The sequence below is a fragment of the Melampsora larici-populina genome, assembly GCF_000204055.1.
Source record: "Melampsora larici-populina 98AG31 unplaced genomic scaffold MELLAscaffold_2, whole genome shotgun sequence".
Taxonomy (NCBI): domain Eukaryota; kingdom Fungi; phylum Basidiomycota; class Pucciniomycetes; order Pucciniales; family Melampsoraceae; genus Melampsora; species Melampsora laricis-populina.
Window position 1 is genome coordinate 261,348 of NW_006768766.1, and position 23,558 is coordinate 284,905.

At 39.9% G+C, this 23,558-nt stretch overlaps 6 protein-coding genes across 6 annotated transcripts; 3 read left to right on the plus strand and 3 right to left on the minus strand.

The window, feature by feature from the left end:
* Positions 1-9,632: 9,632 nt before the first annotated feature.
* On the plus strand, positions 9,633-10,357 carry MELLADRAFT_58870 (uncharacterized protein; the record flags this gene model as incomplete). The annotated part of the gene is made up of 3 exons (XM_007404152.1): positions 9,633-9,723; positions 9,837-10,161; positions 10,333-10,357. 3 exons carry the CDS (start codon positions 9,633-9,635, stop codon positions 10,355-10,357), a joined length of 441 nt encoding a protein of 146 aa, XP_007404214.1.
* A 1,103-nt stretch (positions 10,358-11,460) lies between these two features.
* On the plus strand, positions 11,461-13,202 carry MELLADRAFT_58871 (uncharacterized protein; the record flags this gene model as incomplete). Its single annotated transcript, XM_007404153.1, has 7 exons — positions 11,461-11,566; positions 11,612-11,776; positions 11,854-12,169; positions 12,247-12,374; positions 12,442-12,655; positions 12,731-12,843; positions 12,916-13,202. The coding sequence occupies 7 exons, from the start codon at positions 11,461-11,463 to the stop codon at positions 13,200-13,202; spliced, it is 1,329 nt and encodes a 442-aa protein (XP_007404215.1).
* A 1,241-nt stretch (positions 13,203-14,443) lies between these two features.
* On the minus strand, positions 14,444-16,582 carry MELLADRAFT_58872 (uncharacterized protein; the record flags this gene model as incomplete). Its single annotated transcript, XM_007404822.1, has 6 exons — positions 14,444-14,718; positions 14,798-15,063; positions 15,360-15,482; positions 15,568-16,117; positions 16,194-16,347; positions 16,421-16,582. 6 exons carry the CDS (start codon positions 16,580-16,582, stop codon positions 14,444-14,446), a joined length of 1,530 nt encoding a protein of 509 aa, XP_007404884.1.
* Positions 16,583-16,889: 307 nt separating this feature from the next.
* MELLADRAFT_70593 (uncharacterized protein) lies at positions 16,890-18,279 on the plus strand (the record flags this gene model as incomplete). The annotated part of the gene is made up of 3 exons (XM_007404154.1): positions 16,890-17,005; positions 17,099-17,587; positions 17,673-18,279. The coding sequence occupies 2 exons, from the start codon at positions 17,194-17,196 to the stop codon at positions 18,017-18,019; spliced, it is 741 nt and encodes a 246-aa protein (XP_007404216.1).
* Positions 18,280-18,807: 528 nt separating this feature from the next.
* Positions 18,808-20,554, minus strand: MELLADRAFT_101561 (uncharacterized protein; the record flags this gene model as incomplete). The annotated part of the gene is made up of 8 exons (XM_007404821.1): positions 18,808-18,870; positions 18,942-19,278; positions 19,491-19,519; positions 19,605-19,716; positions 19,842-19,860; positions 19,956-20,072; positions 20,144-20,302; positions 20,407-20,554. 8 exons carry the CDS (start codon positions 20,552-20,554, stop codon positions 18,808-18,810), a joined length of 984 nt encoding a protein of 327 aa, XP_007404883.1.
* Positions 20,555-20,994: 440 nt separating this feature from the next.
* Positions 20,995-23,558, minus strand: MELLADRAFT_46521 (uncharacterized protein; the record flags this gene model as incomplete). Its single annotated transcript, XM_007404820.1, has 12 exons — positions 20,995-21,216; positions 21,310-21,484; positions 21,559-21,641; positions 21,731-21,907; positions 21,986-22,115; positions 22,193-22,264; positions 22,358-22,534; positions 22,603-22,689; positions 22,751-22,794; positions 22,878-23,105; positions 23,189-23,322; positions 23,403-23,558. The coding sequence occupies 12 exons, from the start codon at positions 23,535-23,537 to the stop codon at positions 21,114-21,116; spliced, it is 1,545 nt and encodes a 514-aa protein (XP_007404882.1).

The window sequence follows — 23,558 nt, forward strand, 5'->3', positions numbered from 1 at the left end:
CAAATCCAAAGTTTTTACCCACAGGGCTGGGCATTGGACTCACAACCCGTAGGGCCAACTGAGTAGAACATATTCATATACTCACATTACAGGATACCAGTGAAAACTCCAAACTCAATTGTACACCGCCCTATGCGCCTCGTACCCACACTAACCATCCTCCACCATGCACTCAAGATGTGCTCCGGCCGGTATAGTGCACAACATCAAAACCCAACAAGCGTCGGGTTTTTTTTCAAAAGCTATGCACAGGGCCATTTTTCGAGTTTTTTAGGAATCGATTTTACTTTCGAAATGGGCTCATTAGCAGCAATCCAAAACTGTTTGGAAATTTTCATTGGATTCAATCTCAAAAACATCGAGAGATCACCAATGAACAACTTTGTTACTTTTAACAAGCTTGACATGAAAAATATACACACAGATTGGTTGAGTGGCACACAGTTGTGTGAGAGAAAAAAAAAACAAAAAAAAAATATTTCGCGTTGCTGAGGCAAAAATTTCAGATTTTATGAGGAAACAAATGACAAAAGACAAAAAAAGACATATTTTTTTGAAAAAACTGGCTCATTAGCAGTCAACATCCATATCAGCTGGGTATGGGGCCCTTCGATGAGATTGATACACGTGGATTGGGTGGTCGGGATCTGTTTCTCTTTTTTGGAGATCCCTATTGATGCGATTTGGTTGTACAAAACATGTCAGAGAAAGTGCAGATGACTTTTAAACATGTTACTCACATGTATTTTAGTCCTATCCCATCAATATGTCGGAAGAAGCGCCTGATTGTGACCAGCGGGCAAGAGCACCTAAGTTTTTCGAATAAAGCTTTTCGTTCCTTGAGGGTTTTGCAAGTAAAGTTATCTTTACGATATCCTATACCAAGAGAAAAAGGAGAGGTCAATGATAATTAACTTCTAAGGAAGGAAAATCAAAGTATATATTTAAAAGGTACTTACGTTTTTTGATAAAACACCAATACATTTCAATTGGATTAATTTCACAATGAAACTTTGGGAGAAACATACATAGATGTCCAGCTTCCTCAATGGTCATTTGGATAAGTGGCTTCTCTTGATCAAAGTCGGATTGCATTGAAAGAATCTTGAATGCACAACAGTCAATTTCATCTTCACTTACTAACTCGGGCATTTCGGCTGGAAATTCTTCAGGAAATGATTCCTCAGAATGCTTGATGAGGCGCTCAGCTCGAGCAATTGCATCCTTTGCAAGTCCTGACTTCTTGCAATTTTTGCATCGATAAGTGAGACATTTTAATCCTCTGGCCTTCCTTGAGTCGTTATGATGCTGCCATAGTCCACGTTCTTCAAGTACCACTCGGACACCCTTTGGTTTGTTGGCAAGTTTAGCATCCGGGTAGTCAACTGGGAAGACCATAGCTTGGTCCTGGCCTCGCAAGTGAGTGGGGATGTTTAAGTCGTCAGTTGGAATCTTCGTATCTCGAAGTCGATTCTGCTTGCCTCCGGGGTTGAGATTCATTTTCTGAACTCGAAGTGCCTCTGGTCCAAAAGACTCGTGAGCTGATGAGCAATCAAAAATGAAAAGTGCCTGCGCGTGGGGGTGAAGAGCCTCGAAGATGGGGATTGCTCGTGTTTTGACTTGTTCAATTAGCTGTTGACAATCCCACCAAGCATCACCCTGACTTCCAGGATAAATCACAACACCCGCATCCTTGAATGTAAGACTGGTAGCCGTCTCAGGAGGAATGATGAGTCGTCCAGTTGGTTCGGAGATGAAATCAGAGACATGCATCAATTTTCCCTGTGATTTCAAACGGAGATCGCAGTCGTCTTTTGAGAACCATCCCCTAGACTCCTCCTCATTTGCATGAACTGTAGATTCATCGTGGTAAATTCGCACAATTTCCTTATCAGCATCTTCTAAAGTTGGTTCGATTATCTTGTCGAGCTGATCTCCTTCATATTTTTTTGAATGAAGACAGAGTTTGGTTAACTGGTCGAGATACTTGCGACGGTAAAGAATAACATCGGCTCGCTCGTGGCCATCGTAATAAAGACATTTCTTGAAAGCTTTACAACCAAATCCGAGTTTATGCATCCATCGATTCACTGTCATTTCTGAGACATGGTCTTTGAAATCTGGGAAGTCAGGAGTGATTTCTGTGTTGATGATGTGAGCAAGTCTTGCAGGAGTAGTCTATACACATACATATACATATAAAAAGCAGACAGTCGTTCACATGGATCAGTATATTTGCTCCTTACTGTTTGAGTCAATGATAGACGAGTCTTATAACTTACCTTTCCGGTCTTGTGGGCGGCTGTCCAGTCGGTGATGCGTTTGCGGAATTCGAAGTTGTCCAGCATCGAGGGGTGCTCTGTCGATCTGCCGCGTCCATCGGCAATCAGGCGTTTGTGGACTAGGATGTGAACAGCTTGGGCTCGAAGCTTGACTGCGTGATTCGTCCCACTCGTTGTTTCGGGTGGATTTTGAGCTCGTAGGATTGAGCTGTGCACGGTTTGAAGAGAGGCCTCAATCAATGATGACCGTGGGTTCACAAGATTAAGCTTTCGGGTGTGATGGTTAAACTCTCGCAGTTCGCCAAGTAGATCGAAAGATTTGGTGATCTTCGATATCGTAGTTTCATGTGATTCATAATAAATAGAAGCTTCTTCAATGGCCTCATTGAGTTGTGTCCATGAATTGTTGATGATGTCGATCTCGAATTGTGTCTTTGTTGCAATTAGATTCTCAGGTTCAATTAAAGGGGATTCGGAAGGTGTTTGAATCGGATTGAAAGGTGATAAAGGGGATTGAAAAGGGGTTCGGATCGAGTTTAAAGGCGATAAAGGGGATACTGAGGTAATGCTGGAGTCAGGAGACTTGTCTTCATTGGATTCGAAGTCAGACTCCGAGCTTAGGGTTGATTCCGAGCTGCTGAGATCGGTGAGCGACGATGAATATGATAACTTTGGGCGTTTGGGTGGTCCGCACTGCGCGAAGCGGCGTCTCTGTGCCTTCTGAGGCCTCTTGAGTGGCATAGTCGAAGATATGAACGTTGATGAAGGCTGATAAAGGGCAATCTTGACTCAAGCCAATGACTTTGTTGGATTTTGAAAATCGGTCTGGCCCCGATAAAAAAAACCCGACGCTTGTTGGGTTTTGATGTTGTGCACTATATCCGGCGGCTTCAGGCCATTCCAACGACCGAACCGACGGATATTTTGTTTTATCCGCACCGATTGGATAAAATCCGATCGGTTTTTTCCAAAAACCCCTTGTCCAACACTCGAGCCGATACACCGGATACGCCGGATTTCCGCCGGATAGCCGGTGTATCCGGTGTATATCCGGCGTTATTTTCCCGTCCCCTCATTCCGAATACCAAACCGGCCGGATTACCCAGCCACCGGACAATCTTGAAGGCCTTTCCGGCATCCGGATCCGACGGAGCATCCGACGGATATCCGGCCAGAACCCGGGTCCGGGTCTCATCTTGACCATGCACGGAGTTTGAATGAGTACAGCAATTGCAGGAATTATTGTCACCCCCCTTCCAATTCGTTTATTTCTTTATTTATTTTTAGCCGGAGAAAGAAAATCTCAGCTGGGGAAAGGAACCTCAATATGAATGGTTATACAAAGCTAGGCACGACAAAGTGAAAATGATCTTGTTCATTTGTAAACTTTACAGAGTTATATTGTACATGAACCTTCACAGTGATTGCCCGGCTTGAAAAAAAATGGACAAGGGGTGACATCAATTCCTGGAATAGCTGTATACCCATCCAAACACAGCGTCTACTGGGATATCACAATTCTACAAGGTACTTCAATATCAATGACTTAGGCAATTTGATGCCCTTCAACTTCTCCACCTACCTTTGGTCTGCATGAGTCCAATTTGATCAAATCCAAAAAGCCAGCTTGACCAATCCATATTCTCCAGCAAATTTCTATGCCTTCAATGCAATGGCTCAACCAATGCATATACACATTGAGCTATGGACAATGGCGCTTGATCATGTCAACTCCAATATGAAGATTATTGGTGAAATGGAGACGGAATTTGATATCCGGTGAGTATAAGTAGTAGGCTTGTCTCAATTATTTTGGCTTGATTCTTTCCCCTGAACCTTCGACTGATCTCTTGCTCCATCTTTATTATTCTGTGCCATCTATTTGTCTGAAGACCCATCAATAATTTTGATTCCATAAGGCCTAAATTCAATGCTGCCCACACCCATCCAAAGCCAGTGCCCTATGCCAACCGTTGGCATACCCCTGCATCATCTGATAGAATTTCTACCTCGTGACCAACCTCCTCTGATTATGGAACGGGGACTGGCATTGTCCTAGTCCAACCATGTTTTCCTAGGACCATTGTGTTGACAGACCCAACCAACAAGTTGGAGAATGGCAAAGGTACAAGCCCAACTGGCAAGCAGCAATCAGATGTTTACCAATACTATGATGTAAGTACTTCAACTTGCTATGTACATCAAATGATTTTCTGATCTATCTTCATATCACTCTTTCCTTTCCCCGCTATACCCTGAACAGGAACCAAAGGCCAACCCTGCGGGAAACAAGAATGGACTCTTGTCCTACATCTACAGCTGCAATCACTGCCCGTAAGTCCTTTGTCTATGTAGATTCAAGCGTGTGATATCCAGAATTTTACTGATATCACCCATCAATCAGTCTTGATATCCTATTTTATTCAAATTACAATCTTCACAAACGCCACCACACTTGCCCTGGTTTGGCTGAAGCATGGATGCTTTGGGCTCCAGGTAGTATTCCCCCCAATGAAGATCCTAATGTTGCAGCTCATCACAAGAAGCACCTTCACACACCATTGGTTGGAGCAATCATTGACAAGAACCTTCCTTTTTGTGTCTTTCAAGGAGATTTAATTCAACCAGCCCTTTGAGAAATTGCTCCCTTGTTTGATTGGCATGGTCAAATGTCAATCAAGGGTGACACTGATCAATTGTTTGTTACTGTGGAGAAGAAACTCATTGATAAGACCTCTCAGGTCCCTGGTTCAATTGCTGTAAATGTCTAAGAAGACCTCTACAACTGAATATATAAGTGCGCTTGTAAGCACTTCTTCTCCAAACCTATAGGTATGCAGACCTAAGGTACTAACCTAAACAAAAACAAAACAAACCAAGAAATAGAAAAATGTAAATCTATGTTGGAGTTGTATGATAAGTATAAAATTGAGTACCTAGTAAAGGAGGAATGATAGTGAAAGTGAGAAAAGATAATAATGAGCAAAGGCTCGTGACAAGTGATCTAAACGGTTTCTAACAATAGTAAGGTATTAGTTTGGTTGCCGTGTATAAAGGATATGGATGGACTTACTCTCTTTCCGAAAGATAAGGAAAGAGAGCGAAAAGACAACAGAGCAGAGTACATATATCTCAACGATAAAAGAGAAAGACAAATCTGTTGGGAATGATGTACGTTAAAATCTCTTTGGGATTGATGTTCAACATACAATATTAGACTAGACAATCAGAGACGTTAATACATTAATACCTAATATGTTTTACCATAAACACAACTTTCCTAACCTATCCTCAGTCTTGATTGTATTTCGACAATTGCTACCGCATCCAACTGCTGGACTGTTATATTGCTATCAATGGATTTTTCTTTGATGCCAACAGCAATTTTTGCCAACACCTTCTCACTTTCAAGGTAAGGTTGTTTGATTTCTTTCTACTGACTGTTTATTTTTATTAATCTAATCCTTTCATCTTCCTTTGTTTGGCATGCCTGGCATCTCCCAACTTCCTCTTACAGGCTATTGAAGGCCATCATACTAGGGATGATCTCGCCCAAATTCATTGGGACAGTCTCAAGCATGTTGGTGCTGTCCAATGTCATCTGTCCATCACCGGAGATAACACATCATACAACCTGAGTATGGTACAAATCTTCAGTCATTGATATGACCGTGTGGTGATCATTTTATGGGATCAATCAAAAATTTATTATCAGTAGTTTATCAAGTAAAGTTTAGCAGTGAAGCAAATTCAAAATGGAGGATTTTAATCAATTGAAGCTCTTTTAGGCTGATGTATTGGTCATTGGGCCACAATTAGGTCATCTTATTCCACAATAATGATTAAGATCATTATAATTTATCCACAAACATATTACAAAAAGAAAGAATTCAAAAACATAAGAAGAATTCAAAAATATAGGTATACAGGCTAGAAATGGTTGTTAGGGTAGTAATATTAGGTTTATGGGTTTTTTGAGGTTAGAATTTGAAAGAAAAGAAGTATATTATTCAGTAACAACTTTAATTTGATGGTTGATAAGGAGAAAAGAAAGTTATTAAGAAAATGGTACTTTTTGGAAGTTGGTAAACAAGGGTTTACAGGTAGTTTACATATGTAACAGTGGTGTTAGTGATATTCAAAGTTTCCAAGGGATTTCAAGGGATTTTTCAGGTTATAGATGATGATGCCATATTACATGAGCAAGGGAGAAGGAGAAACAGCTGTGTGAAGGGGCGAAAAGGTGTGAAATTTGCCAAAAATGGAGGTTTTCAGCTTATTACATATGTCAAATGATGTCAGAACAGGATGGTAGATGGCTCATTCAACGAATTAGAGGTGATTACATAATGTACAAGCTTTAAATCATTTTTAACAGAGGTGTGTAACAAATGTTATAAGAGAAATAAGAAACTGGTGTGAATTTTGAATTTTACACTTACATGCATACATGTAACAACATTTACATACAAAAACCTTAGCTTCACAACTCAATAACTCATTCATTACTCATCAGAAACACTTGATATGATGCCAATTATTGATCAGTATCATGAGATCTACAAGATGCACTTTATTAATCCAAAATTGGACATCATTTGGAAAAATTTGTAATCTCAAAAATAGGTTTTCAGCTAGCTTACAAGGAAAAAAACACCTGTATTCATCATAAGGAGTGCTGTACATCATACAACTATGTCATTCATCACTTTTGGCTGTGTAAATTGAATCATACATTAGTAACAAAGTCATTACATTGTGTCATCATATGGTTTTTTGGGTTTTTTGGGCGGAATTGATTGGTTTTTGAGGCTGTTGACCATTGTAAAAGTTGTAACACATTATTATATAGACTCTAGGATGATTTTGGGATTGTTGTTTCCCTTTTTTCTCTATCATTTACAAAATTCTCAGCTTTTTTATCATCATAAACTTATTTTAATAGTACATGGTCACTTAAATACGCCCTTGATTATAGCTATAAAGAGAAATTTACTTTAGTGTTACAGTCAAAAAGACTTAATGGGAATAATATCAAAAAGATATTGCTTTATTTTCTTAGTTATCATATTGGAATAACACTATAGCAGTGTTGAGAGTAATTAAAATTGTGCTTTTGAGATAAAATTTGTGTGTTTGGTCCTTTAAAAAGATATATTTCTCTGGTACCTTTTCAGTACTCAATTCAACAGAGTTCCCCTTTCTGATTGTCTTGTGTTAGGAGGGAAGTCAGAGTCTTTAGACATCTTCTACTAGTCTCTTTTATAGTAGATTATCCCCTCCACACTCTGTATAACCCTTGTTGGGTTATAAGTTCTACACTGCATGGGGGTTATTTGGCCTGTGAACTTGCAACTCCATAGTTGCATGTGCCACATCATCAACCTGGTGATGTGATGATCTTATTTTTGCACTCTTGAAACATGGACAATGAAGCCAAGGATGGCTCAGGCTGCCAAATTTTACATGGAATAGCACATATTACCCAACTTTCCTTTGACCAGATTTTTTCCGTCTTGAATCTGATAATAGGGACTGGGCAAGGTTTTGACTGACAGAGGATTTAGCCACCTCAATAAGCGCATGAATTCCCTGGAAGCCGACCAAAGTTATTTATACAAACAGGAGGTGTCACAATTTCTCCTGCAAGCCCAAGAGCCCCGACTACAAGATGATTTCACCAAAACCAAAGCCAGAGCAACCTGTGAAAGGTATATCGGGCTGTCCAGAAGCGTTCTGCCATAGGCTTTCGGCTTAGGTGGGAGGGGCAAATTTGAATAGACAGCTTGTCTTAGGGAGGGTCATGGCTGTGCGCCACCCTATTTTTTTAGTGCCATAAAGCTTACTAAAAAACTGTTTGCAACTCGCTTTCAACTACGGTTGAATTGTGATTTTGCAGAGCTTTGCCCAGTCCCTAATGATTGGTCGCTGCTCCACCTCTCAGAATATGTTCTTTAGTGTCTTTAGAAAACCTTGCAATTTGGATCAAGTAACTCATAGACTCATACATCATGATTCCAAAAAATACTACTCAACATTTTGCATATTGGCTTGACCCTTGCATTCCCACCATTGCAGGATGTGATCATCACAGCCATCTGAAACACGTTACCAGTGGAACACGTTACCAGAAGCATCAATGATGATTGGCCAGATTTTAGTGTGACAATATAAGACGGTTGACACTTTGATTGCTTCATTTCTTGAAACATTGAATCCAGGCACCCAAGAAGCTCTGGCATAAACCGTCTGATCTTTTGACTTTCCCTCATTAAGACTTCTTCTTCACGTAAATCCAATCCACTTTACCCAAATTCAACAATTTGCAAGACATCAACTATCCATTACCTTAGCCAGCTCCTGATATTTTACCTCAATTAAAACATGTCTTTGTCTAACAATCTGTCTCAGCCTGCCTCGCAATCCAAACATGACAATGTTGCAGAGACCCTCAAGAGTCCACAATCATGCATAGGTAATTACACTTGTCTAATATTAACATTATCATTTAAATACTGACTTCCGATTTCCTTCATATAGAAACAGACTTCTTCATAGGTAATCATATTGGTCAAATATCAAAATAAATGTTTGGATAATGACTTATGATTTTCTGTCTCTTTCGCACCCGAATTCTAATTTGCTTGGGTCATAGTTGTGTTACGCGCTGACAACAGTTTGATGGCAGTGATCCATACCAATAGCCCTAAGACAAAGACTGTTGAAGCATTTGCAACATTCAATACCCAACATTGTCCGATTGGGTTGCTTGGACTTCTGATCATCAATTCAGGAGGATGCGAAAACGTATCTTTGACACCTTTCGCTTTTGATCAGTTAAATTCCTCTTGCTTGATAAGCTTGGTGACCATCTTCTTGCCCAGGACCACACTGGTATATTTTGCAGCTGTCCCCAAATTCAAAAGACCCCGCAATTCCGACCCAGTAACTCATACATCACGATTCCGAACTAAACCACTCAATATTTTGCCCAACGCTTCAACCCCCCGAGCTTCCCATCACCGCAGGACGTGAACAATCCTCACAGCCATCTATTGTAACGTGTTCCCAGAATACTGGATGCTGATTGGCCAGATTCCAGTGTGATGATAATTATCATCGCGTGGTTGATAATTGTTGATTTTATGAGACGGTTAACGCTTTGATCGCTGAGATCTATGTGGCATTCAGGCACCCACATAGTTCTTATATAAAGCAACGAATCTTTGAAGTTCCTTCATAGGTCAGACTTCTTCCTCGATCAATCCACTTCCATCACAATTTTCAAAAACAAACATCCATTGTTTAACCCACTCTCCAATCACTTCAATAACTTTACTCAACGTAAAAATGGCACCATCAAACTTCATCGCCCAGTCTACTAAAGAATCTAACAGTATCAATGTTACAGAGCATATCAAATCTTCACAAGAATATACAGGTAATCACAATCTCCGAAAATGAACATTAACAATCATACTGACTATGTATCTTCCCTCATCGTACAACCACCACTCCCAAAATTCCCTAATACTTTTTCCAAAATATGTATAGACAAAAGCTCTCTTCATCCGGTTCGATTTTCGAAATTAGATGATCAACGTAATACGTCGAAGATTTCAAGATCACCAGACGATCACATAACAGAAAAGCTTTTGGCATTAAAAATACAACGGCCTGCTCACTCTTTACAAAAACCGACCAGGCAAAGAAAAGCTACCGTCAGCCCTTACCATCGCAAGTCGCCAATCACGCCCCCTCGTACCCCAGAGATATCTAGGAAGTCGTTAAGGATGCCCAGAAATCCTACTGTGAAATTCGAAAAGAAGGAGACTATCAATGGGAAAGCTACCCAACACAGTATCTTCCGCATAAACGAGTAAGTCACCTACGAAAGATGATTAAGTTGTTATCAAATTTCCAAAAGTTGAATTTCATCACTGATTAACTCTGTGCTTTCCATCTTTTTGCCTCTAGGTGAATCTCTCGAGATGGAGAGATAAAGACTTGATATCTTCCTTTTGATATAAACCTTTTTGTAATCCTGTAGTGTGTCGTCATATTTGTATCAGTAAAATTTGTACCAAGAGTGTTTTTTGAAGTGCAGTAAAAGCTGGCATATTTTGCTTTTTTGTGTTGGAAAGGACTTGATTAATTTTTGTTCAGCTCATTGATATCATATAATCCCAACAAAGAATTCAGTATTGAAATAATGCGAGCACTTTCAGCAATGAAAACAAAATCTTTCCATTACATCCATGATCCAAGTTCTGTGCGCTCACATGAATGACTTTTCACAAAAAAGAAAAAGTGTCACGATGCGTAAACTGATTGAATCAGTATAGACAGAAAGACTATTCAAGAATTCACTTGTTCATGGGAACTACATTGCCTTGAGTTCAACTCAAGAATATGAAATCTTCAATCAGAATGTATACCAATGTCATGGACAAAAAACACTTTCAGGGAGCAACAACTCACGCCTTTGCTACACCAACAATTTTGAGCCAGTATATCCTATTGTGCTTCCTTCTCCTCACTCCAAGTCTCTACCCAGTCTAAATGAGATGTGATTGTATTATCCGTTACTTTCATCTTGCCTGGTAAGCTCAAAATTCAAAAGACCCTGCAATTCTGACCGAACAACTCATACATCATCATTCGGAATCAAAGTACTCAATATTCTTCCCGAAGGCTTGAACCCTCGTGATTCTATTGTTGCACGACGTGATCGATTGATGGCCAGATTACAAGTCACGGTGGTGACCATCTAGAGGTCCACTCGCAAGGTGTACCGTTCCATTCCTTTCCTAAGGCTAATGTATATTGGCTCCCCTTAATCTGCTTAACCTTCTGATCTCAACTAATTCTTGCGTGTCTTGGTCATTTCATTCGATCACCCTCCTGGATTCCACGTCAAATACGCAGCAGTAAATCAACGTATATGACTTGTACGGTGAATACCACTGCGTTTTTCAATCAATACTGCATACATAATCTGTTTGAGGTAAGCTGGAACATCTCGGCATATGTAAGATCATCTTCCACATCTTGGTTTCTATATTTAGGCATTTGTTCAATCAATTGCGTATGGTCATTGACGTGAAGTTGAGACTTACCACCAATCACTAGACCAGCTATCAACATTGAACGATCAATGAAAGGACAACTCAATATAATGATTTTGACTTGCGCTCATTTCATGGTACCATGGTGGTACTTTATTACCCCTACCTATGCCATGAACCTGTTTTACTCGGGAGGATCAGAAGCTGTGCAGGATGGTAAGTCTACTTTCTCAAAATTCAAATTCTGACATCCATGCAAAGATGTGGTCCCTCACCTTAATGGCGACATTCTTTCCATACACACATCTCGCAATGAAGCTTGGCGTGTGGCTCCTGGCTTAACTGAAACAAGCTCAAAAGACAAACTTGTACATGATCTAGAGAGGACCCTGGAGGGCTGGCACCAATCTCCTTCTCTTCCTGCTGGTATGCCATAATTCTAGATAGACAACACACATAAATCAAAAGAGAACAAAACTGATAATCCCTGAACCCATGCACAGCTGAAGTAGATTCACCAAAACTGATTAAGAGTATGTTAAAGTCAGAAATGGAGACATGGCCTAGATACATTCATGATATATTGAAAACTAAAACATCATACAAGATAATACCTTTCTGGTCATTTCTTGTTGTAATTTCTGAATTTATGTCAACACCAATTCTACAAAAAACTTTTTTTGAATTTTCAAAAGAGAATGAAAGGTTACTAAAAGATCAAGTGTGGGAAGATTATGAGAATAAAAAAATGTTAAAATATGTTTTGAACAAATATGAGATCAAAATCAAAGAGCATGTTAACTTACTTAAACAAAAAGAGTATGTCAAGATAAGAATACACAGTGCTTATATCTAGTATTGGTCTGATTATATTATATTTTAATTTTTTCTCACAGTAAGCCTAAAGAAGTCATTGATATTTTCACAAGAGATGCGCAAGAACACCTAGGAGAATACAAGATTTGTCTGGAGAAACAGTGGTCTTCAAATGCAGAGGTAGAGCTGTACAGAAACTGGGCTTCACGTGAGGAATATTCATGCTTCTAATGCACAATAAAATGAAACTAACATTCACTATGTCTTAATGCAAGACTTGAGTGTGTATATCAATGTGAAAGGTGCGGTCAAGGCAGCTCTTGAGACCCAGGCAATTCAGGTCAGCTGGATAAAATTTGGCAAATTGAATGCTTTGGGTTATGTTGGAGTACCTTATGAGATAAGGGAACCTTTTAAGGATGGGTTGAGTAAACAGTGTCAAGCAATTACAAGTGAATTGGTAGACTCTATTCAGTTGCTAAATGATAGGTGAGTCTGAATTCAAACTGTCTCAAGTATTTCAGGCCCAAAGACTGACTTGAATATATTACTTTGTGTCCCTAGATCATTGTTGGAATTTTTCACCTATCAAGCAGAATATGATTATGGCATCTATGATCAGTATTTCATAGAGCCACATGATGATATAAGAAAAACTCTAGTCTTCTGGGTAAAATGTGAGTGATGTCCTTGGCTATAATTGTGAAATACCCAAATTTCCTTTCTGATCCTGAAAAAACCAAAAACAGATATGCCTTTCTATCTTAAAATGAGAATGAATGAAGATACATGGAATTGGCAGTGTCTTATGGAGGCAATAATTGTATCAGACCCTAAGGGAGATCACTTGGAACCCATCATGCAGAAGTTTTTGAGACTCCCACCACCCTCAAGCACAAAGAAGAACTTGATAGTTAGATTCCTGGAATTTCTTTTGAAGAAAACCAAACATGGAGATCTGAGAGAAGTTGCACAACAAGGGCTTGAGGAGATAAGAGCTTCTCCTGTTCCTTCATTTGCAAAACATCCAAAATAATATCATGATGTAAGGTAGAATTATGTGTATCCTGTAGGGCTACACATGTTGACAGAAGGGCTAGTCATCTCCTACAATGGGCATAATTGTAGGCTTGCAAGTTGTTCTCCGTTGTGCATTCTTTCCTATATTTTCTCCTCTTATCACTGTGGCCATTTGGTTATCTGAGAGTCTTGTTCTGGTGTTCTTTTGAGTTCTTTCTAGCCCCTGCATACGCATCAATGTGTCCCGATCCCGAATTGGGAGCACGCTCAATTGAAATGATCTGGAATTATTGCGCATAAATTCTCAATGCTATGTATAGGGAATTTGAGTTTATGAGAAACATGAAGGACTTCTTGATTGGGATAAACATTCCCCGCCAACTATCTTCAATTGTAATATGATGATCTTCGCAGATAATTTTCAAAAGTCTTGGTCATCTCGTACTCAAGAGCTCCTCGACTTCTTTCAGAAGGTTAGACGACGATGATCGAGTGGATATCTGTCTTAATAATCTTTTTACAAGTGGTCCAGACCTCACATGCGTCTCTTTTTACCATTATTTACAAAAACGACAAGAGGTCAGTGGAACCATACATGAGGGTAGGAAGTCAAGCAATCAAAAGAAAGTCCGGCGGAAATAGACTGACGTGTGAGTGTGTCCAGAGACTTAAAACATGACACCAATGCCGTTGCAATGGTCTTCATAGCTTCAGGTCGTCCCGACAACGGACAACACCCGGAGTAATCTTCAATCGATTTGGAACATGAGGACAACGCTATGCCTGAGTGATTTTCCTCGGAAGCATTCCAAACGAGGTTTTCTGACCTATCTCTAAGCGCGTGGAACAGGAACATCCGCTGCGGATCATACGGTGGAAAGCGATCAATAGCGGTGCGAACAAACTCTGCCATTACTGTGCCTAAAAAAAGTCGAGCCAGTCTCAGTTTTATTCAATTTCATGTCAAACAAAAGGAGAGCGAGGATATGCGACTTTAATTAGTCACCTGGATCATCCCCATCAAGTTTATTCATTTCCAATAGAGTATCAGATACCAAATGCAATTCTCGTGAATTAAATTCCCAACTGCATCCCTCTGCGCTCTCGATAGTGACCAGCAATCTTGAGGCCGCGAGTTTATAGCTATCTATATCCTCGGAGGGAGATGATATGAGTTGAAGTAAACTTGTGACAAAACCGAGTGGTTGAACAAATTTGAGATCTACGTGATTTTTACAATAACGAAACCGTCCCAAGCTAGGCGTCAGCTTGATGAACATGCAAAAACATCGTCAAAGAAAGATCTGTTGGTTTACCAAATTGATTCTCTGCCCAAAAATTCAAGAAATCCAAACAATCCGTAGCCTCACTCATGTAGTTCGTATCTTCAGTCTTGATAGACTCCATTGATTGTTGCACTACCGACAGGGTCTGATTGAGAAACTTATGAAGGTTCTTTTGAGCTTTTTGTAGAAAAAATGTGATATCTTTTGAAGGTAACCCAATGACCTGGCGTATGAAATAACGTTTCTCTACATGACATCGAAACAAATTATGTGAGCTAAATAGACTCTTTGTGCTTGTTTTTAAAAAAGTTGAGAATAACCATACCTGGAAGGTCAAAGACGTTCTCAAAGAGCCTCTGAAGAGCCTCCACTACTAGTCTCGAGAGTCTCCCTCTCCCATCGACTGTGGAATTTTCAAATTTGTCTTGATTACGTGTTCGTTCATGGATATCCAAGAGAATGCTGAAGATCGAGCGCCAGATCCGATTCCATGTAGAGGGGCTCAAGCCTTCCGGAGGGCTTAGACCAAAGAAGAAGTTCTTCGGATTTCCAGCGGAGGATAAAACCGGATGTACTTCAGATTTTTTCAACCTGATCAGAACTAGTGTACCGCGTTTCTACTCAACTAGAAGTACTTGTAAGCCGATGCCATCGTTATTAGATAGTATCGTGATGATCTCCAAGTTCTTGTCCGTGTCATTTGATCCTGATGCTTTTGACAGCGCGTTTGTCGAGGGGAGTCTGGGTGCAATGAAATATTCCAAAGAAGGTGGCGTGAACTGGGTGAGAATCCATAACGTTGTCTATTCACCAAATCGCCAAAAAAATAAGCAATTTTTTTGAAACACAACATATAAACCCATCCGCCTACAAGACATCCAACCCACTTTGTCTCAACATCGGGACAAAAGTCGGCATGTAACCAGACCCATGGCATCATCTCACCTCCATCAGAAAACAGAGTGTTCTGCGCTGTATTGAGTTTGATATCACCAAGCAGATTTTGAGGGCTAGGAAAAAGGGATATGAACAAAATCCAGATCTTTCTGATTGTGACAGGCTTGAAAAGCTGGATCTTGTGAATTTGATACCTACGCAAATACTGACAAATCCGATGAATCAGCAAGATAGTGTCTGAGAAAAGGCGAAGTGTTGATTGATTTGAAGCTTACGCCATATAGGCAAAGAATTTGGGAAACAGATATCTGAGAGACGCTAATATTCTCATCGAGTGAAGTGATGAAGCTTGCAAGTTGATCGCATGCTTGATCAGGTTGGAATGGGCTCCAATTATCCAGACAACAGAGACAATATAATAGAGACAAGCAAGCTAATTTGATCTCATAGCTCAACTTATCATTGCGAGGTATTGAGGAAAACAGAACATCCATCAGTTGTTCTTGGTCAGTCGGGATCCGTACGACAAGCTCAATGGTTTGATGCGACCAGGAAGGGCAAGTTTGAAGAGCAGCCGACTGAGGCAAGTTGTTTGATATATCGCCGTTGATGTAGTCGATCACAGAAGCAATCAGTACGTCTGGCAAGGTGGCCATCGCAGACGCACTGTGACGGGGTTTGCTACCAAGTGCCAAGGTTCGAATGTGATCTCTGAGGGAAAAAAGCGACCGTATGAAACCTTGATTGACTATCGTTGTGGGGACACGAGTTTTCACATCTTCAGTTGAATTGTTGGAAACCGCGTTTAATGGGAAGTAGCTCACGTATTTTATTCAACAGATCGACCAGACGAACTTTCATTGGTGGAGACATTATCGTCCACTGTTCATAATCACCAATAGTTTCTTTGGAAGCAACAAGAAACTGGACTATTATAGAACCCGAGATGGTCAACTCAGATATCTTGCTATTGCTCATCTGAAACCGATACATGCGAAGTCCCATCCGTCAGTCATCAAATCAAATTGATAGATACTTTCGGTCTGCTCACTGGTTCTTGGAAGTTCGTGAAAGCGTTGATCGCGGATTCCAAATCAAAAGCATCGACCTTTTGGTCCTCTTGGAGGCTTCCTAAGAGATGTTCGACTAACTGAACCGGAGGTAATCTGGTTTCAGGCCCCAAGTCTGACTCTGTGACGATGTTTTTCGACATGTTAAATTCCGCCAAAAAATGGAAATGTAAGGATATTTTGAAGATATCATTCAAATGATATGAATTCTAAACTGCTTGACTGTTTACCATTTCTGGTTCATCTCTACTCCAAATCTTGATTCTCATGACGAGTTGATCTTTCATGACTTCAAGTGATCACATCAGAATGACGTCACATATGTATCACATCTGATTGTATGCATGATGCCCCGAGCCCCGATCGGTCTTGACTGTTCAAACTTTGCTTTCAGTGTTTGACCACTGGAGTTGAGACCTTCGAAATTTCCTAGCATCACTCTCGCTGCATCGTCTACTCTGTTGTGTCCTAAGGATATCAGGATTCTCCTCGTGACGAACATAAAATCAGAACAAAGACAGGTACAGCACATTTGACTGGAAGAGAATACCCAGACCTGATCGCTGGTAGATGGTTTTTACCAAACTTATGTGAAGATGACGATGTGATCAACTCATGAGATCTCTTCCTTTTCGAATTATGTCCTTTCCAAGTCTCAGTTTCTCTTCACTCGAGAATCATTCAAGCTGGGCTAGGAAGAGTGAATATCTTTTGGACGTCTCAAGATATCAGCTAAACCGTAACATATACCGCCATGCAAGAAGTCGGACCAATGTCGCCTTATAAAGATCCATGGGACTCTGAGTCTCAGCCCGAAGGAAACACTTTGAGGTCCCCGACTGGTCGTCACTCATCCGTACACAATGACATTCCGATCAACGCTCATGACGTGGCGAGTGCGGCTGAGACTCGTAGGAAAACTGTCAATCCGATTGCCTCAACGGATGGGGGTGCTGCAATTCGAAAGAGCTTCGTCCAGCTAATAGAAGGACAACTTGTGGAACGTAATGAGAAGGCGGTGGTACTTGAAGCACTCAAGACAATGGAGAAGATCACTTCGAATGTGTTGAAAAATCCAGGTGAAGCTAAATACAAGACAGTCAAACACTCGAACGAGTTGATCAAAAGAAACATAATCAATGTAGCAGGTATGGGGCGTTTTTCATACTCAATCAATAGTGCTCTACGTAAAAGAGTTGTGGACTAAGTTAAATTTACCGTACTGCTTACCAGGTGCCCGAGATTATCTACTTGCATGCAAATTTTCGGCAGGCGTAAAGGATCATGTCGAGACTTTAAACTTTCCTGAAAACCCATCGGAGCGAATCCTAGAGGTCTTGGCCATTGGTCACCAGATACTCACCAAGAAAATCTCTGATATCACTCAAGCCCATGAGACTGCCATTCGAATGAAGCAAGCCGAAACTGAAGCGATCAAGAGACAAAAAGCTTTGGCACTCAATAACATACAGGAGGATCGAGAGCGTCAGAAGTTGAGACTTGTTAGAGAAAAGATGGCCAGAGAGGCTAAGGAGAAAGAAGCTGAATCGAACAATGGACAAGGTGATTCTGACTCATAAGTTTATGTGGATGAGTTATAAACTTTTCCCTTCGAAAACAGTGCGATCCTACTCTATCGCTCCGGACTCTTATCTTATCTTGTCTGTAGCACAAAACCTATTATCTCAATGCTTACTTATTCAAAACAACATGTCAGTCCACGTTGTCCCGGTGTGAGCTCAAGCATATCAAACACATCAGTTGTACAAAAAAATGTCGGAAAAACCTGATCGTCCATCTCATTGACCAACCAATGTTATCGAGTGATTCCCCCGTGATCAATGAACAAACCGGCTCAGCCTCAATCTCTTGCAAGCTACTTGTTGAACCTTTATCTCCAAATTCACAAATATGGCTTTTCCACTTTTGTCAATATTACTGATTTACCTGTCTTGACCCAAATATGTGGATGATTCATTGACTTTTTGTCTGGAATTGGATACAGATGACTGCGTAGTGAAGCCAAAGGGAAATTGAATGAAGTGAAGATACATCACAAGCTTTTTTTAGTCCGAGGATTTTTGGTTTAGCATAGTATATACACTGTACACAGAGTAAGATTGTTCTTGATGAACAAAGACAAATCCTTCATGATTTCCATTTAGTAAGTCATAATTATATTCCTTGTTGAATGAAAAGCGATTTGACAACGATTGAAATATCAAGGACATGAAAATGATATGGCTGACATTTTACCTTGAACAAAAATTTGACAACATCAAAGTAAAAAAAAATGTTTGCTTCCTTTCCTGCTTATCTCTTCCTAAACTTAAAACCTTCATACTGAGAAGAAAAAGACAAGCATCAATCATACTCCCCAATGAGCTTTCAGAATTTCATAAATTGACATGGAGATAATATTTGAAGGGACCTAATAGAGGATCATAACACTTTAACTTATCAGATTCATCATAAAACAATTATATCAAAAACAGGACGAACCATGTAAGTCATTCTAGCCAAAGCCCCACGAGTAAAACCTTTTGGACCACCTTCTTTCCAAATCCTATTCAAAGCCGAACGAATCGGACCAACAGATGAAGAAGCATTATGGAGACCTCCAGAAGTCTGAACTGTACTTTGAAGTACTGCAATCGGATGAGTCAGACCAGCAGAGACCATACAACTTAGAGCAGCGCAAAGCGAATATCTAGCTGTTAGATTTGTTGTTCCTTTGTGCAAATCTGAAGTTTGATCTTGGGTGTGTGTTGTATCGGTTGGATTATATGAAGGGATGAAAACTGATTTGGTTTGTTCATAAACTGGCCAATATAGAGCTCTATAGATTAAAATGAACATGCCAAAATCAGTTTCTTGACTTGCAATATAGACATTTCTGGAACAGTGGGTGTCAGTTTGATGACTAACGTGTATGGGCTAGTAAATGTAAGTTTTCCCGGGTGAAATGATTTATTGATCGATGAACGTCATGGAGAATTATCAGCTGTGTGTAATCTTACTTTCCATTTTTGATTTAATGAAGGTACATACCCATAAACTGCCAAAGAAACAGTGTATCCCTATAAGACATGAACCAAGTAGAAAAAGTTCATTGATCATGATCAACGTTGAATTTGAAAATCACTTATACGATGCAGCACATACCCTCCAGATTCCTCTAACACCTTCAGTCTTGGCAATCTTTTTCAATAATTTGATGCCAGAAGTTCCTTCATTACCTTTCTGTAATCGACTTTTGGTTACTTCCATTGGAGTCCTGTAAATAAGATGATAGTATTCATGAGTGTCTCCATATGGTTTTCAAGAAATAGCGTGTAGGAAGAGAGAGGAAGTGGATATGGATTTTGAATATATATGAAAATCGAAGGCACACATGCTGACCATACCCAACCAGATACGACTGAACACACAATCAAAAACCCCGGAAAATGGTAGTGTCAATGAGATTTTGTAAAATTATAAAGTAAACAGAAAAATCTGTATCCAAAAACTTACTTTCGGCAGATAAACCTGAGAGCATATAAGCAGGAAACTGTTCGATCATCGAAGGTGGTGGTAAACTTGAAGATCGATTAGGATCAATAAAGATCGGAGTCCAAAACCGTTTAGCCACTAAAAATCAAAGACTCCCATCTGATGAGTTTCAAAAAAATAGGTCAATAAGAAATGAAAATTAAAAATACCTTCATAAGATGATAAATAAATAGATAAGGCGGGTACACTAAAAAGTAATGCAACTGGTAAACCAGCATATAGCTCAGAAGCTGATGATGGGATAATTTGACGTAATGAATTGGGTGAAGAATTTAATTGAGTTTGAATTCTAAGTCGAATGGTATCAACTATACTTGATGAAGAAAAAAAAAGTGAAATGATTAAATACTGATCTTCTCAAATCTGTAAACAATGAAGAAGACTCCAAAAAGAAAAAGAAAAAGAAGCTGACGTGGATGGGTGATGAGACGAGCTGCTGCTGCTGCTATACTAGAAGAAGCTAATGATTTAGGTTGAATTAAGAAAGTTGAAGTTGATGAGTTTTGGTTGATGATGGTTTCATTTTGATCTGATAAAGTTGAATTGGATGTTTTGTTCATTGTGGTCTTGAGATGGTCTTGAATGGTCTTGAATGGTATATGATGAATTCTTCTGAGTTTTCCTTTCAAGCTTTCTTCTTGCAATCATCCATATGTTGATGTCAACTTTGGTCGGAGTAGCAAACCTTCTCGCCGATCAAGAACCCAGGTTGGAAAGCCGGGTACACTCGGCCGGTTGGGCTACAGCCGGGTCTGAAACATGTCGTTTATGACACACATCCTCACTGCCCAATTGTCATGGATCTTGAATTCAGCAAAGTCCCCCCTCTTGGATCTCTGCTTTGGCTCACATTTTTTAGATATCAAACAAAACTTTGAAAATTGAAAGCTGGCACGAGGTCAGTCCCAAGGAAAAGGAAAAAGAGTCCAGACATCAACCTTTTTGGTTTTCCTAGGACTGAAGTTATCCAATCATCCTGTGTGAAGATCTCAAACAATCAAAGGTTTATACATTGATTGTAAAAAAGACAAGAACATGAAAATAATACAAAATCGAGTTAAAGATCAACAAAACAAAAAGTAACCATCAACATATATAAGAGATATCAACACGATTTCTTCAACGATGAGTTGGCATTGAAACATCAGCTCGATTTCCAACTGCATCTGATGCTCTCCATAAAGCAGTAGTCGTCTTTAATTGAGTCCAAAATCCGATTCCACTGAAATTACATTATTAAATTGAAGAGAAAAGGTAAAAACCAATCATCAGTCAAATTTCTTTCTTAACAAGTTCTATTGGTATCAAGACTTACAGTTTTCCATAAAGTGAATGACCACCTAATACACTACCTTTATTACCACTCCATGCGAACATGGGCAAAGGTACAGGAACAGGTGTGTTGATACCGATTTGACCAGCTTCAACTTCTCGTTCAAATCGACGAGCAGCTGCCCCATCACGAGTGAAGATCGCTGTACCATTACCATCTAAAATCATTCACTTTATTGAGTTTTATGACATGGATTCTAAATTGACTGGAGTAAAGATTTCGGACACTTACATTTGTTGGAATTGATGAGCTCAATAGCTTCATCTAAACTTCCTACGTTGATCACAGTGAGTACTGGTCCAAAAATCTCCTTTCTGCCGAGAATCATAAACACAGAATTGAATGTTAAATCAGTCAACTCTATAGAATCAGGACATGATATGGAAATCGGGTTTCACTCAACTCATAACAAGTCATGCCTGTTTTTCCTTCAATGATGGTAGGTCCCACCCAATTTCCATCCGGATAACCTTCTACTTTGATATTACGACCATCAAGCAAGATCTTACCACCTTCTTTCTCAGCTGATCCAATCAGTTCTTCAATATTTTTCTTTGCTTGAGGAGAGATTACTGGACCTCTATGTCCGAACAATTTCAAAATTCGGAATCAGTTAGCTACAAGTCAAATGAAATGGACTTTGGATCAATGAATTTACATTTCTGTTTTATCATCCATACCATTGCCTACTTTCAATGACTTGGCTCGTTCGACAAGTTCAGATATCCAAGTTGAAGATTCTCCAACAGTGATCATTACTGATAGAGCCATGCAACGTTGACCAGCAGCTAATTCAAAGAGAAGGATCGACGAGCTTGAGTCAAAGGGTACAAAGAGCTTAGTTGATCGAATAATTCTTACTGACCCCCAAATGCAGCTCCCGCGATCGCATTCAGGGTCGAATTTCGAGCAGCATCCGGCATAACAACACAATGATCTTGAAAGTATAATGACGAGGTTAAAAGATAGATCATTGACCCGTTAGTATTCCTGTCACCTTATGCCAGGTTCCGGATCTCATCAAACTGACTTTTGGCACCCAAATTGGCTTGAACTCTCTTTCCAGTCTGACCTGCTCGATCATAGATATGTTTGCCTGCATGATCAGATCCGACAAAAGAGATAGCTTTGATCCTAGGCTCATCGCACAAAAAGTTGACCGTATCCACTCCTCCATGTACCACATTCAATACACCCGCAGGTAAACCTACAAAGAAAGACTCAGTAAGCAAAACAAAACATACATGATCTTATTGGGAAGAAGTGAAGACTTACCAGCCATTTGAGCCAATTCGGCAATCATCATGGTTGCACCGGGATCCCGCTCAGACGGTTTGATGATGAGTGAATTACCACATGCAACTATATAACAAGCAAATGATGTTCATAATCATCCCATACCGAGATGATAAAAGACACACACCAGACAAAATGCTCCATAATGGGATCATGGCGGGAAAGTTAAACCTAAAAGCGAAAAGCACACAAAGAGAATCAATTCAAGACTCTCAAAATCTTGTTCTTTGAAGTTTAAGAAAATGTAGACGAACGGGCATATAGCAGCTGTAACACCTAAAGGTGCTTTACGAGTTTCGGTATCCATATCTTTACTAACTTCAAGTTTTTCACCCATTAACAATTCAGGTAAAGCACAAGCAGCTTCGACGACCTGTAAACCTCTATGCACATCTCCTTTTGCGTCTGAAAACGTTTTGCCTTGTTCTAAGACAATCGATTTGGCTAATTCATCACTGTTGCTTCTGATTAAATCTTGAAATCTATAAAAGTTTTGAAGGATTGCATTCGTATGAGATTTGTATTTTTGAAGCTACGAATATGATCTGGGATATAAATAGCTAACCTTAACATGACTTGTTGACGAAAGAGGACTGATGAATTTTTCCATTCGAGGTAGGCATTCTGAGCACTATCGACAACGGACTTTAACTCATCGTTCGTTGATTGTGGGACCCGCGTTAAAAGAGCTTGCGTTGCCTGAAGACCCAATTGCGAAAGTTTTAGCAAAGTTGATGATGATTTGATTAACCAAGGGTATATGGACAGAAGTGGCCTACTGGATTATTGACATCGATCCATCGTTCCGTCTTACTCTTAACAAAGCTCCCATTGAGATAAAGTTTCGTATCGGATCCATCAATGCTGGTTCCTTTCCAAGTTGAAAGCGTTCGAGTACCAGTAGAAGCTGCCATTTGAGCTCGACTGGAAGCAGC